Source organism: Hyla sarda, chromosome 2 (genome assembly GCF_029499605.1).
Source record: "Hyla sarda isolate aHylSar1 chromosome 2, aHylSar1.hap1, whole genome shotgun sequence".
In the NCBI taxonomy this organism is placed as follows: domain Eukaryota; kingdom Metazoa; phylum Chordata; class Amphibia; order Anura; family Hylidae; genus Hyla; species Hyla sarda.
In genome coordinates this window covers 343,424,054-343,439,868 of record NC_079190.1, presented here as the reverse complement: position 1 = coordinate 343,439,868, position 15,815 = coordinate 343,424,054, and the positions used below count along the sequence as shown (strand labels likewise).

General features: G+C 42.1%; 1 protein-coding gene across 6 annotated transcripts in view; it reads right to left on the bottom strand.

The window, feature by feature from the left end:
• Positions 1-15,815, bottom strand: part of KDM6A (lysine demethylase 6A) — a 176,396-nt gene that overhangs the window by 109,318 nt on the left and 51,263 nt on the right. For all 6 annotated transcript variants that reach the window (XM_056558175.1, XM_056558180.1, XM_056558181.1 and 3 more), the window contains exons 3-4: positions 14,979-15,087; positions 3,882-3,931 (exon numbers count right to left, since the gene is read on the bottom strand). In XM_056558175.1, coding sequence (XP_056414150.1) covers positions 3,882-3,931; positions 14,979-15,087 — 159 coding nt within the window. The remainder of the gene's footprint in view (positions 1-3,881; positions 3,932-14,978; positions 15,088-15,815) is intronic.

The following is a 15,815-nucleotide window of genomic DNA, read 5'->3' as shown; positions in this document are numbered from 1 at the left end:
TATGGTTAACCACAAAAATTATTTTGTGTGTACGGAAATTTTTATTAATTTTCACACTGTACATTTTACGGTAAAAATTACATGTTTTCTTTACTCTCTGGGTCAATTCGATTAGAATGATACCCATGGTTACTATTATTGTACCGCTTTAAAAAAAAAAAACTCAAACTTTTTTACCACCTCTAACTTTCGTATTTTTCCGTATTCAGGGGATGTGTGAGGGCTCATTTTTTGCCCCATGATCTGTAGTTTGTTTTAGTACCACGTTTGCACATATGTGACTTTTTGATTGCTTTTTATTAAAAATTTTTGCAGTTTGTGACAAAAAAAGCTTAAAATTTGGACTTTTTTTTAACGTTAATGCCGTTGCCGTAGGGGGATCATTAAAATATTTTTATAGTTCGGACATTTACGCACGCGACAATACCAAATATGTTCAGTTATAATTTTTTTTACGCTTGTGTATTAACCCCTTAAGGACTCAGCCCATTTTGGCCTTAAAGGAGTAGTCCAGTGGTGATTCAGTGGTGAGCAACTTATCCCCTATCCTAAGGATAGGGGATAAGTTGCAGATCGCGGGGGGTCCGACCCCTGGGGCCCCCCGCGATCTCCTGTACGGAGCCCCGACAGCCCGCTGGAAGAGGGCGTGTCGACCTCCGCACGAGGCGGCGGCCGACACGCCCCCTCAATACAACTCTATGGCAGAGCCGAAGCGCTGCCTTCGGCAATCTCCGGCTCTAGAGATGTATTGAGGGGGCGTGTCGGCCGCCGCCTCGTGCGGGGGTCGACACCCGCTATCTCGGCGGAGAGCCGGGGCCCCGTACAGAGAGATCGCAGGGGGCCCCAGCGGTCGGACCCCCCGCGATCTCAAACTTATCCCCTATCCTTAGGATAGGGGATAAGTTTTTCACCACTGGACTACCCCTTTAAGGACTCAGACAATTTAATTTTTACGTTTTCATTTTTTCCTCCTCGCCTTCTAAAAATCATCTCTTTTATATTTCCACAGACTAGTATGAGGGCTTATTTTTTGCGTGACCAGTTGTCCTTTGTAATGACATCACTCATTATATCATAAAATGTATGGCGCAACCAAAAAACACTATTTTTGTGGGGAAATTAAAACGAAAAACGCAATTTTGCTAATTTTGGAAGGTTTTGTTTTCACGCCGTACAATTTATGGTAAAAATGACGTGTGTTCTTTATTCTTAGGGTCAATACGATTAAAATGATACCCATTATTATATACTTTTATATTATTGTTGCGCTTAAAAAAAATCACAAACTTTTTAACCAAATTAGTACGTTTATAATCCCTTTATTTTGATGACCTCTAACTTTTTTATTTTTCCGTATAAGTGGCGGTATGGGGGCTCATTTTTTGCGCCATGATCTGTACTTTAAAAAACTTTTAATACACTTTTTATAATTTTTTTTTTATAAAATGTATTAAAAAAGTAGGAATTTGGGACTTTTTTTATTTTTTTTCGTTCACGCCGTTCACCGTACGGGATCATTAACATTTTATTTTAATATTTCGGACATTTACGCACGCGGCAATACCAAATATGTCTATAAAAAATGTTTTTTACGCTTTTTGGGGGTAAAATAGGAAAAAACGGACGCTTTACTTTTTTATTGGGGGAGGGGATTTTTCACTTTTTTTTTACTTTTACTTTTACATTTTTTAACATTTTTTTTTACACTTGAATAGTCCCCATAGGGGACTATTCATAGCAATACCATGATTGCTAATACTGATCTGTTCTATGTATAGGACATAGAACAGATCAGTATTATCGGTCATCTCCTGCTCTGGTCTGCTCGATCACAGACCAGAGCAGGAGACGCCGGGAGCCGCACGGAGGAAGCAGAGGGGACCTCCGTGCGGCGTTATGAATGATCGGATCCCCGCAGCAGCGCTGCGGGCGATCCGATCGTTCATTTAAATCGCGAACTCCCGCAGATGCCGGGATCTGTATTGATCCCGGCACCTGAGGGGTTAATGGCGGACACCCGCGAGATCGCGGGCTTCGGCCATTGCCGGCGGATCCCTGGCTCCTATGCCCACGGTTATGCTTAGGACGTAAATGTACGTCCTGGTGCGTTAAGTACCACCTCACCAGGACGTACATTTACGTCCTGCGTCCTTAAGGGGTTAATATGGGGAAAAGGGGTGTTTAAAAAAAAAAAAATCACTTTTATTTATTTTTATTTTTTTTACACTTTTGTAGTCCTCATAGGGGACTATATATAGCAATCATTAGATTGCTAATACTGTTCAGTGCTATGCATAGGACATAGCACTGATCAGTATTATCAGCAATCTTCTGCTCTGGTCTGCTGGAAGGCAGATCAGTGCAGAAGACCCTGGGGGACAGACGGAGGCAGGTGAGGGGACCTTTGCCGCCATCTTAGCTGATCTGTACTAATTACCCCATAATAAAGTTAAAACAGTATGTTAGAAAATCTATTAATTTATTAAAAAGGCAAAATTTTTATATTACAGTTATAGAAGTATTCACAACCTTTACTCAGGACTTAGTTGAAGCCTCTTTGGCAGCAATTACAGCCTCCACAGTCTTATTGGAGATGATGCCACAAACTGCTATTCTACTCTGCACACCCGCTCAAGCTGTCAGGTTGGTTGGATACCATCAGTGGACAGCCATTTCCAGTTCTCTAACAGAAGTTTTTAATTTAGGCTCAAGTCAGGGCTCTAGTAAGGCCATTCAAGGTCATTCACAGAGTTGCCTCTAAGCCCCTCCTATGTCTTGACTGTAGGGTCATTGTCTTGTTGAAAGGTGAACCTTCTGCCCAGTTTGAGGTCCTGAGCACTCCAATTTAGGTTTTTATTAAAAATATTGTGCAATGTGTACAATTGAGTCGAAAAAGTTAAATATTGGTTTTACCAGAGAATCTAGAGAAAAGTGAATCTTGTTTATCACAGTACGAGAGTCCTCTAAATTAATTTTTTTTTTGTGAAGGCTGCTTTCATGTCTTTCACTGAGGAGGAGATTCTTTCAGGCCACTCTGCCATAAAGCCCCAATTGGTGGAGTGCTGCAGTGGTGGTTGACTTCCTGGAAGTTTACACAGTCTGCACTCAGGAGTTCAGCCAGAGACACCATTTTTGGCCATCTCTCAACAAAACCCTTCAGCCAAATTACTTAGTTTGGTGGGACAGTAAGCTCTAAGAGTCCTGGTTGTTCCAAACCGCTTCCATTTTAGAAATATGGAGACCCCTATGCTCTCGGGAACTGTCAGTGAAGCAGAAATACTTTGTACCTTCTACAGATCTGTGCATTCACAGTCTCTGAGCTCTACTGGCTGTTCTGTCCTCCTCATAGTCAATTTTTTGCTCTGGTATTCATTGTCAGCTGTGAGACCTTATATAGACAGGGATATGTCTCTTCAAATCATGTATAATAAAGTGAATTTACCACAAGTGACTCCAAACAATGGGTAGAAACATCTCAGAGATGATCAAGAGACATGGGAGGCCTCTGGACTATTGTCATAGCAAAGAGCCTGAATACTTATGTCCATTAGAATATTTAGTTTTCCTTTTTACTAAATGAGCAAACATTTATACATTCTTTTTCACATTTTCATTATGGAGTATTCAATGCAGAATGAAGGTGAGGAAAACTAGACTTGTTTTTATTTGTTATATTTTACTACAAGGTCCCAACATAAATAAATAAAGACTTTGCCATCAACACCACAACAACATTTACTGAATTACATATAGGCAATGTTTCATACTGTAAAGCCCAGTTATACAGCGAAAATTCAGACAGACAAGGATGGAGATATTTCACTGTATTACAGATACTTCGATACAAATTTTGAAGGAGTGGTTAATAAAGTCCTACTCACCTTCCAGTAGTCTGATTGTAAACTGTAGTACCTCTGGTATGCAGATAATGCTGGGGGGGGAAATGCATCAATGATAAGCTTGTTTTACAACACATTTATACCATATGATAAACAACTGCACCTTACAAATACTGTATATTTTTTCAAGGACTTTGGACAATTCTAACAGGTATAAATGTAATTTTACATATAAGTGGCTATCTTTAGTAGCACTAAGATTTAGATGACAATTTCTTTTGCTTCAGTTATTTCCAGGCACCTGATGTACAGTTATTTTTATTTGTATTTTTATTAAATTCACAAAAGATAAATTAAAGATCACTGGCATCGCAAAACAACAAAGTCACACCGCAGTGAGGAGGGTCATAATTGGCATGGAAGGATGTTTTACAGTAGTTGCGTAGACCGTAAAGGAGACAAATACTGTGGTCAGGTATGAAAGTCCTCATATGAACAAGAGCAATGGCAAAACTCAAAGACCAAGGGGCAATATAAACAAATGAAAAGGAGAAGATATCCTGATGTACAGTTTGCAGCATGTTTATACAGTTTCAGACTTTTCTCAAGAGGGCATGTCCCTCACAGTAACCCGTGATGGATTCAAGTTGAGTGTGTCCAGGATAACCCTGCCTTCAGCTGTCAAGTGTCAGCACAGCTCATGAGGGATCTCTTCTCTCTTGTGCAGACAGAAAAGGATGCTGAGGAATGGGATTCCCTCCTCTTACCCCTACCTTCTTACCCTTTTGCTACAGACAAACAGCCTGTGTGAATCACCACCATCTACATGTGACAACCTGTGTGATCTGCCCTCCTCAAAAAACTTACATCAGTGCCCGGGCTGCACTTTAATTCACTTTAAGACATTCCTCCAGTCCTCCTGTGCTGGTCTTCTTCTTGCTTTCTGGGGATGGCGAGTCACACTGCGCTCAGCGTATCTCCGGCCACAGCGAAGTCCCGCCTCGGACGGTGCTATGCTGAGCGCAATGTCATGTAAGGAGCCCAGGCAGCAGGGAGAAGGCAGGGACCAGGCTCCTTATTTGACAGTATGCTCAGCCAATCACCGGCCGAGGAGGGACATCGCTGTGGCCGGCAATACGCTGAGCGCAGTGTGACTCACCAGCCCCAAGAAAGTAAGAAGACCACCAGCACCGGAGGATCGGGATGCCGATATCAGCGCAACGGGGGAATGTCTTGAGGTGAGTTAAAGTTTTTTTTATTTCGTTTTTGCAGCCGGGCACAGAGGTAATGGAAACATTTTCTGTAAAGTTCTCCTTTAAGCAGATCTGTCAAAAGTATAAAACATTAATTTTTTCATTGGAGTCTTCATGGCGTAAATTTTAGCAGTGTGCAGTACAGTTGAATCCCATTGAAAACAAGGGGAGGAGGCTGCAACAAAACTTCTGAGAGGATTTGCTTTGCTCTGAAATTACGTACCGTGAATGCACCCTTTCACAACCAAACAATACTAAACATTGGATGAAGTGAAGAAAAGCACACCGCCACTGGACTATTTGGTGAAAGAGGGATAATGCTATGGGTTTTTTTTGCCATCAGTTGGCCTAAGCCCTTTAGTTCCTGAAGGCATACAAAGAATTTCTAGACAATTCTACGCTTCCTACTTTGTGGGAATAGTTTGGTGAAGGCCCTTTTCTGTTCCAGCATAACTGTGCCCCAGTACACAAAGTGGGATCCATAAAGGCAATGGACTTTGCAGCAACTTAACCCCTTCATGACCCAGCCCATTTTCACCTTCATGACCTGGGCATTTTTTGAAAATCTGACCACTGTCACTTCAAACATTAATAACTTTGTAATGCTTTTACTTATCATTCTGATTCAGAGATTGTTTTTTCGTGACATATTCTACTTTAACATAGTGGTAAAATTTCACTGATATTTGTATCCTTTCTTGGTAAAAAATCTAAAAATTTCATGAAATTACATATTGATTCACATATACAATATGTCTACTTTGTGTTTGCATAAAAAAATTGACAAGTTTTTACTTTTGGAAGACACCAGAGGGCTTCAAAGATCCGCAGGAATTTTCCAATTTTTCTCAAGATTTTCAAAATCGTAATTTTTCAGGGCCCAGTTCAGGTTGGAAGTGGATTTTAAGGGTCTTCATATTAAAAATACCCCATAAATGACCCCATTATAAAAACTGCACCCCCCAAAGTATTCAAAATGACATTCAGTAAGTGTTTTAACCCTTTAGGTGTTTCACAGGAATAGCAGCAAAGTGAAGGAGAAAATTCTAAATCTTCATTTTTTACACTCGCATTTTCTTGTAGACCCAATTTTTGAATTTTTACAAGGGGTAAAAGGAGAGAAATCACCCTAAAATTTGTAACCCAATTTCTCTCGAGTAAGGAAATACCTCATATGCGTATGTAAAGTGTTCGGCGGGCGCAGTAGAGGGCTCAGAAGGGAAGGAGCGACAATGGGATTTTGGAGAGTGAGTTTTTCTGAAAGGGTTTTTGGGGGGCATGTCCCATTTAGGAAGCCCCTATGGTGCCAAAACAGTGGACCCCCTCACATGTGACCCCATTTTGGAAACTATACCCCTCATGGAATGTAATAAGGGGTGCAGTGAGCATTTACACCCCACTGGCGTTTGACAGATATTTTAAACAGTGGACTGTGCAAATCAAAAATTTTATTTTTCATTTTCACAGACCACTGTTCCAAAAATCTGCCAGACACCTGTGGGGTGTAAATGTTCACTGCACCCCTTATTAAATTCCGTGAGGGGTGTAGTTTCCAAAATGGGGTCACATATGGATATTTATTGTTTTGCGTTTGTCAGAACTGCTGTAACAATCAGCCACCCCTGTGCAAATCGCCTAAAATGTACATGGTGCACTCTCCCTTCTGGGCCTTGTTCTGCGCCCCCAGAGCACTTTGCGCCCACATATGGGGTATCTCCATAGTCGGGAGAAATTGCGTTACAAATTTTGGGGGTCTTTTTTCCCTTTTACCTCTTGTGAAAATGAAAAGTATAGGGCAACACCAGCATGTCAGTGTAAAAAATTTATTTTTTTACACTAACATGCTGGTGTAAACCCCAACTTCACCTTTTCATAAGGGGTTAAAGAAGAAAAAGCCCCCCAAAATTTGTAAGGCAATTTCTCCCGAGTACGGAGATACCCCATATGTGTCCCAAAACTGTTGCCCTGAAATACGACAGGGCTCCAAAGTGAGAGAGCGCCATGCGCATTTGAGGCCTGAATTAGGGATTTGCATAGGGGTGGACATAGGGGTATTCTATGCCAATGATTCCCAAACAGGGTGCCTCCAGCTGTTGCAAAACTCCCAGCATGCCTGGACAGTCAATGGCTGTCCGGCAATACTGGGAGTTATTATTTTGCAACAGCTGGAGGCTCCGTTTTGGAAACAGTAGCGTACCAGACGTTTTTCATTTTTTGGGGGGAGGGGGGCTGTGTAGGGGTATGTGTATATGTCGTGTTTTGTACTTTTTATTTTAGGTTAGTGTAAGTGTAGTGTAGTGTTTTTAGGGTACAGTCACATGGGCAGAGGTTCACAGCAAGTTTGCCGCTGGAAGTTTGAGCTGCAGCGCAAAATTTGCGACATCTCAAACTTGCAGCACTCACTGTAAACCTCCGCCCATGCGAGTGTACCCTGTACATTCACATTGGGGGGGGGGGGGCAAACATCCAGCTGTTGCAAACTCCGAGCATGCCCTTTGGCTGTCCGTGCATGCTGGGAGTTGTGGTTTTGCAACAGCTGGAGGAACGCTGGTTTGGAAACACTAAGTTAAGTAATAAACTTTCAAGTGTTTTGCAACCAAACTTAGTGTTTCCAAACCAGTGTGCCTCCAGCTGTTGCAAAACTACAACTCCCAGCATGCATCGTCTGCCAATGCATGCTGGGAGTTATAGTTTTGCAACAATTGCAACAGCTGGAGGCACTGAGGTAGGAAACGGACAATGTTTCCCAACTAGTGTGCCTCCAGTTGTTGCAAAACTACAACTCCCAGCATGCCCAGACTGCCCAGGCATGCTGGAAGTTGTAGTTCGGCAATATCTGAAGGATCAGATGTTGCCGAACTACAACTTTCAGCATGCTTGGGCAGTCTGGACATGCTGGGAGTTGTAGTTTTGCAACATCTGGAGGTCCACAGTTTGGAGACCACTGTATAATGGTCTCCAATCTGTGCTCTTCCAGATGTTAAAGAACTACAACTCCCAGCATGCCTGGACAGACTGAGCATGCTGAGATTTGTAGTTTTGCAAAATCTGGAAGAGCACAGATTGGAGACCATTATACAGTGGTCTCCAAACTGTGGACCTCCAGATGTTGCAAAACTACAACTCCCAGCATGCCCAGAAAGCCAAAGGCTGTCTGGGCATGCTGGGAGTTGCAGTTTTGAAAATCTCAGAGGCAGCAGTGAGATCGCTTTACGGCGATCTCACTGCTGCCAATGAAGATGCCGCACTGCTGCCGGAAACTCACCTCCGGGACGCAGCGCAGCCAGGACCGCATGGAGGACTCCGGGACCGCTCGGGACACCGCTCGGACGGGTAAGTGAGGCCGGGGGACGGGTCAGGGACACTTAGCAGAGCGGTGTGTGTCCCGATCCCCGTGATCGGGACTCACACACCGCGCTGCTAAGTATTTTCATAGCGAAACGCTGCTATCAGCTAGTCAGATTTGACCAGCTGATAGCAGCGATCGCTGGGGGGGGGGGGGGGATGAAACCCCCCGTGGTCGCACGGTAAGATGGCTGGCTATCGGTGATAGCCACCATCTTTCCGGGCGCTGCGGGGTGCCGCGAGCAGCGGCAGTAATGTTCATGACGTACCTGTATGTCATGGGTCGGGAACACCGGAACACCTTGCCACCCATGACGTACAGGTATGTCATAGGTCGGGAAGGGGTTAAAGGGGTTATCCAGGAAAAAAAAAAATTTCTACATCAACTGGCTCCAGAAAGTTAAACAGATTTGTAAATTACTTCTATTAAAAAATCTTAATCCTTTCAGTACTTATGAGTTGCTGAAGTTGAGTTGTTCTTTTCTGTCTTAGTGCTTTCTGATGACACATGTCTCGGGAACCGCCCAGTTTAGAAGCAAATCCCCATAGCAAACCTCTTCTACTCTGTGCAGTTCCTGAGACAAGCAGAGATGTCAGCAGAGAGCAAAACAACAACTCAACTTCAGCAGCTGATAATTATTGAAAGGATTAAGATTTTTTAATAGAAGTAATCTACAAATCTTTTTAACTTTCTGGAGCCAGTTGATATAGGAAGAAAAAAAAAAGTTTTTCCCTGGAATACCCCTTTAAGCCAGGCCTTCTAGTTTGCATACATGTACCGTACCCAAAGTAGTAACTAAGGTCATAAAAGGTGTACTTAAACTGTGGTTGCACTATCCCATTGGTATATAAGCCAAGAAAACTTCTGATATATAGATCAACATATCCAAATGTTATGTATAGGCATGAGCACACATACTGTGCATCAGGTGCCTCATAGGTTTACACGAAGCAGCAGATGCACATATGCCCAAGATCACCATGTGTAAGGTCAAGCACTGGCTTGAGTCATGTAAAGCAAGCTGCCACAAGAGTCTGCTGGAAAGTGAAAAAAGTTTTACAACTCCAGGAAACACATTTCCACTGCCCCTACTTTCTGGACAAAATCTGGGCTTAGCAGCTTTAAACTACCTAAGAGAATGTAGCGCTCACTAATTTAGAGGACATAACTGCAACCACTCAAATGTTTCTGCATTTTTAACTCTTACCTGCCCCAAGATGTATGGTTAAATCCTTGGGCAGTAAAAGCGTTTGAAGCGGCCTTCGTCTGTTTTCAGTAGACAGGGGCTTCTGCCAATAGCTAGCATGTGGCGATCGCCACTTTCAGCTATTAACCCTTTCAAAGTACAAAGTAGGGCCAATAGACAGCACAATTTGTCCTTAAAAAATCAAGCCCTCTTAAAGGGGTACTCGGTGGTCAACGTGTTTTTCCGTTTTTGACTATTTGTTTTGTATCGTTTCTATTCTTGTTGTTTAGCCTACTCTATTTCCGTTCTTTGTTGTCTTTTTATCCCCCACTTGGTTTTCCTATCTTTGCTTCTATTTCCTGTTTCTTGCTGTGCTGAAAACTACAAATCCCAGCATGCCACATGCCTTGCTGCTATGGGGCGGCTCCTTTTTTTTTTGTTTGTTTGTTCCGCCCTTTACCCACCCAACTATTTTCCCGGGTCAGCCCCCTTATACACAGGCTCAATCCGTGTTCAGACATATAGAAAAAAATCACACTGCACATGATTTGCATTTAAAAATTATTTTTTAGTAATATAAACCATCCAGTTATTTCTTAGTAATATTACAAAAGTATTCACCCAAAGTGCTCACTAAATAGCGCGACAGTCCGTTAGGTCTCCGTTATATATTTCACCCTTTTCCAGGCATTCCAGAGTCCATGTGGTTCACCTTCCTCTCACGAAGGAGAAGCCGCAAATGAGCGCCGGACACAACGGAAGTGTCCAGCGCTCATTTGCGGCTTCTCCTTCGTGAGAGGAAGGTGAACCACATGGACTCTGGAATGCCCGGAAAAGGGTGAAATATATAACGGAGACCTAACGGACTGTCGCGCTATTCAGTGAGCACTTTGGGTGAATACTTTTGTAATATTAATAAAAAATAATTTTTAAATGCAAATCATGTGCAGTGTGATTTTTTTCTATACACCAGTGTTTCCCAACCAGGGTGCCTCCAGGTGTTGCAAAACTACAACTCCCAGCATGCCCTGATAGCCTTTGGGCATGCTAGGAGTTGTAGTTTTGCAACAGCTGGAGGCACACTGGTTTGTAAACACTAGCATACACACACACACACAACAGGGACTACAACTCCCAGCATGTGTCATTCAGGAGTCCCCCCCCCCTCCCCCTTCACATATAGGGGGAGATTTATCAAAACCTGTGCAGAAGAAAACTTGCCCAGTTGCCCATAGCAACCAATCAGCTTGCTGCTTTCATTTTTATGAAGGCCTGTGAAAAAGGAAAGAAGCGATCTGATTGGTTGCTATGGGCAACTTTTCCTCTGCGCAGGTTTTGATAGATCTCCCCCTTTACATATAGAGATCATTCCCAGTATGAGATTTATTCCCCTGCAGTCCATACATTCCCAGCCCGTGGACCTTCTCATCCTCCCCTTTAGATAACACTTATCTTCTCTGTGAGGTCCTTCTCCTGAGCAGACCTGTGTCCTTAGAATACAGAGCAGGGGGGAGGGGAGGAGCTGTGTACTCAGCTGGATGAGATGAGGGGCCGTGGCTTATTTCTCTTGCAGACGGAGAAAAAAAAAAAAAAAAAAAAGAGCTGTGACATCTTGTCCACAACAGACTCAGAACTGTGGACAACAGTAAAAGAAAACCCTCTGAACTACAGAACTTCCTGCCCAACAAACAGGTAAGAAAAACACACACATGCTGCCAAAACATATAACACATGTATATTGCAAAAAACTAAACTTACAAAGAAGATGCCATATAGTCAAAAAAAATTTACCACAGGAGTACCCCTTTAAGGATCTATCAATGGTTTTTACTGCAGCCACCAAGGGGACTCTGGCTAGGCTGCGGTTTCTAACGGTGGCAGCATAACCTCCCAGCATACATCTCGTGCTGAGATCACTCCTAGCAACAGAGGATTGTTAACAGAAAACCACATGCACCATCTAGAATGCCTTATATTTATCTCCTTCACTGCCATCTAACTGTGCTTTTGATGGAGTCATCCACTATAATAATTTCTTACAACTGCATGGCAAACAAAGCTTATATCATTTGTTTATTAGTGCTCATTTACATCACGTTTTGGGGATAAGGCAGGTGGTCTGCAGAGGGAGAATTTTTGAAAACTGGCTGCTGTCCTATCCCCACCGGACGTGTGCCGCACCCCATTCATTTGAATGAGCTGGATGAATCAGCTAGTGACTCCGGTTGGCTTTTTTTTTTTTGCCCATATCTGGTTTTATTGTTGGGAGTGAAAATCGTGATTTGCAGCGGCCAGTTATGCAACCTCTTCAACCACAGAAGCAATTCAGGTGTCCTGTATGATATAAATGTGTTCCTGTCATGCATATATTACTCCAAAAATAAAAACAGTCCCAGCCACCAATTTTAGTTTGTTCTTCCCTGGCCCTATCTGCTTTTGAGCTTTTATTGAACATTTTCTGTCGATAATTATTACCCATATAATGTATTCTAGAAATTAAAATCTCTAGAGCCTGCAATACATTTAAGGGAGGAAGACACATTTTAAAGGAAATCTCATCAGTGTCACCTGCACTAACTGGTCAGCAAAGACTTAAAATATGGTAACACTAAAAAAGTATTTTTATTTTATAAAACTTTTTGTGATTTAATTGTGATAAAACATGAAAAAAATTCATTAGGTATTAAACTTATTTTATGTATACCCCTGATAAATTCAAAGGCAGTGTCACATCTACTCCAAAATGATACCAATAAAAACATCAATTTGTCTAAAATAAATATTTTTGGATTCCAAGGCCTCTGCATCTTCGTATAATGTATACAAAATATACAAAAAGACCCAAATTCCACACCTGGCTCTGAGGCCAGTATATGCGTAATGCAGCGCTTTAGGGCCACATATGGAACATTTATAAATACATCAGAATTAGGGGAATAACTATTGTGTTACTAAAGAAAAAATTGTTACAAAATGGCAGAAGTAAAAAAAATTTATTTCCACTTCAATTTCTGTGAAACACCTAAAAGGGTTAATAAACTTCTTAATGTCATTTTGATTACTTTGAGGGGTTATTTTTTTTTTTTTTTATAATGGGGTGATTTTAGGGGGTTCTAACCTACAGGCCCCTCAAATCTACAGGATGGGCCATTTATATGGATACACCTTAATAAAATGGGAATGTTTGTGGCACATTCGTATATGTGAGGGGGAAACTTTTCAAGATGGGTGGTGACCATGGCGGCCATTTTGAATCATACTTTAGTTTTTTCAATAGGAAGAGGGTCATGTGACACATCACACTTATTGGGAATTTCACAAGAAAAACAATGATGTGCTTGGTTTTAACGTAACTTTATTCTTTCATGAATTATTTACAAGTTTCTGACCACTTATAAAATGTGTTCAATGTGCTGCCCATTGTGTTGGATTGTCAATGCAACCCTCTTCTCCCACTCTTCACACACTGATAGCAACACTGCAGGAGAAATGCTAGCACAGGCTTCCAGTATCCGTAGTTTCAAGTGCTGCAGAATGGGCAAAACAAAAATTGGAACAGGACCCTCAGTTTACGCAGAAGATTTTGTTTTATGTAAATGGTGAAGTTAACAAACAAAACCACGGCTATTGGTCTGACACTAACCCACATTGGATAGATCCCTCCAAGACTGTGGGAACACAAAAACTGATGGTATGGTGTGGTATATGGGGTACAAAGATAGTGGGAACATTCTTCATCAATGGAAACCTCAAGGCCACTGGATATGCGAAATTGCTACATGATGATGTGTTTTCCTCTTTATGCACTGAAGCTGGCACGTTCCCTGAGTTTTTCCAGCAAGATGGCGCACCACCACATTATGGGTGTCAGGTCCGAGCATTCCTAGATGAAAAGTTTCCTGGAAAGTGGATTGGTTGTCGTGGGCCAGTTGAATGGCCCCCAAGGTCTCCCGATCTGGCAATTGTCTATGCTGTGAAGATACGAGATGTGCAGCACCTGAAACTACGGATACTGGAAGCCTGTGCTAGCATTTCTCCTGCGGTGTTGGTATCAGTGTGTGAAGAGTGGGAGAAGAGGGTTGCATTGACAATCCGACACAATGGGCACATTGAACACATTTTAGAAGTGGTCAGAAAATTCGGAAAATTGCAGCCAAACTGCTATTCTAAGCCCCTCAAATGATCTATAAAGGTAAACAGACATTTAACAAATTATGCCAACATAAAGCATAAATATCTTTCTTACAAGTAGATAATCTGGAAAGTTAGAAAAAAAATGCACAAACCTAATTATGAAGGTTTTTACACAAAATGCTGAATGTATCAGCCAAAATTGACAAAAAGTGACCAGAAGTTATCACAATATAAAGTGGAACTGGTTAGATTTGAAAAATGGGTCTTGGTCCTTTATGCCAAAATAGGCCTGGTCTTGAAGCGTTAAAGGGGTATTCCAGCTTTATGCATCTTATCCCCTATCCAAAGCATAGCAGATAAGATGTATGATCGCAGGGGTCCTGCCGCTGGGGACCCCCGGGATCTCGATGCAGCCCCCAGCATTCTGTGCTGGGCGTTGCCACCGAGACGGGGGATGTGTCATCAAGGCCCCTCCCATAAACATGAATGTAGGGGGCGTGGCATGGTGTGGCGTCACTAGGGGCGTGGCCGTGACATCCCATCTCGGAGGCAGCGCCCGGCACAGAATGCCGGAGGCTGCACAGAGATCGCGGGAGTCCCCAGCGACAGGACCCCTGCGATCAAACATCTTTGGATAGGGATGAGATGTATAAAGGCATAATACCCCTTTAGGGTGTATGCACACGTACAGTATGAGCAGATTTGATGCGCAGGATTTGAAGCTGTGTTCAGTCAGTCAGTTTACATTGAAATCTGCAGCAGAAAATCCTGCTCATCAAATCTGTGCAGAATACTGTAGACTATTAAAGTACACCTGTAATAAAAAAATAAATAAATAAACTTTTCACAGACCTGTCAAAAGTTTTGATTGGTCAGGGTCCCCACCAATAAGGGGAATGAACATAAGCATACAGTAGCTAGCTTTACTCTCAGGAATTAAAGCTAGCTATTGCGTTCTTATGTTTGCTCAGTCTCCTTATAAAGGGGGGGGGGGGGGGAGGCGGACTCAGCACTGATAAATCAAACTTTTGACATGTTTCTGTGACATGTCCAAAGTTTCTTTTTTTTTTTTTTACTTGGACTCTACTACTTGACATTTAGAACTTTTTTTTAATGCAGTTAACCACGTATTATAAGGATTCTATAATAGAATACATGGGTTCAATTTAGACCCCACCAAAGAAAGTATATGATGTAGAAGAAAATATTTATATTCTTACCTTTTGGATAGTCTTCCAACAATAGGTTGAAATGGCCTAACTGACAGAAGAAATCGGACTCTACTTTTCCCTCAGATTTTAGGATTAGAGCTTCATAGCAACGGACAGCCTAAATGAGAGAAATTAAATACACTTAAATACACTTTCATAAACAATATTTCACCTCTGCAGCTTAGAGCTGGTTACCTATACAGCTTGTACTCGATTGATGGAAATAAGATTGTGCTGCATGTCTATGTGGACCTAGCGCAGACTGATTCAGTCGGTGCTGCCCGCACTGCCCGATTTGGTCTGGTTTGCAGTGTGAAACCAGCCTTACAGTAAACATGTCAGAAAAATATGGTATAATGCTGTTTATATACAAGATAGTCAACAGCTATCACCAACTTAGTCTGGATGAGTGGGCCTGTTTATTTCTACAGAGAGGTTTATAAGCAACTACCAGACACCTAATCTTCCTGAAGAAACTCCATAAAAAATATTAAGTAGGATAAATACTTCATCTCCATTGCTAAAGTGTACCTGTCATTTGCAAACACTATTTATATAATGTAGATAAGACCATTCTATGTAAATTTGTAATATACATTGGTTAAAAAGAAAGTGTATATTTAAGTGCAAAAAATGCTGTCCCTGCAGCTTCTGCCTGTGTGTCGCTGTGAGGAGACAAAATACAGGAAGGGCAGAAATGGCAGGGCTCTGTGCAGGCTCCAGAGTTGTCAATCAGCCTGCTATGTGAGCCGGGGCATATCACAGAGCCTCAGTGCCCAGAGCCCTGCTTGTCTGCCCTGTATTTTGTCTTTGCACAGGCACACCAAAAATATAAAAAATTTTAAC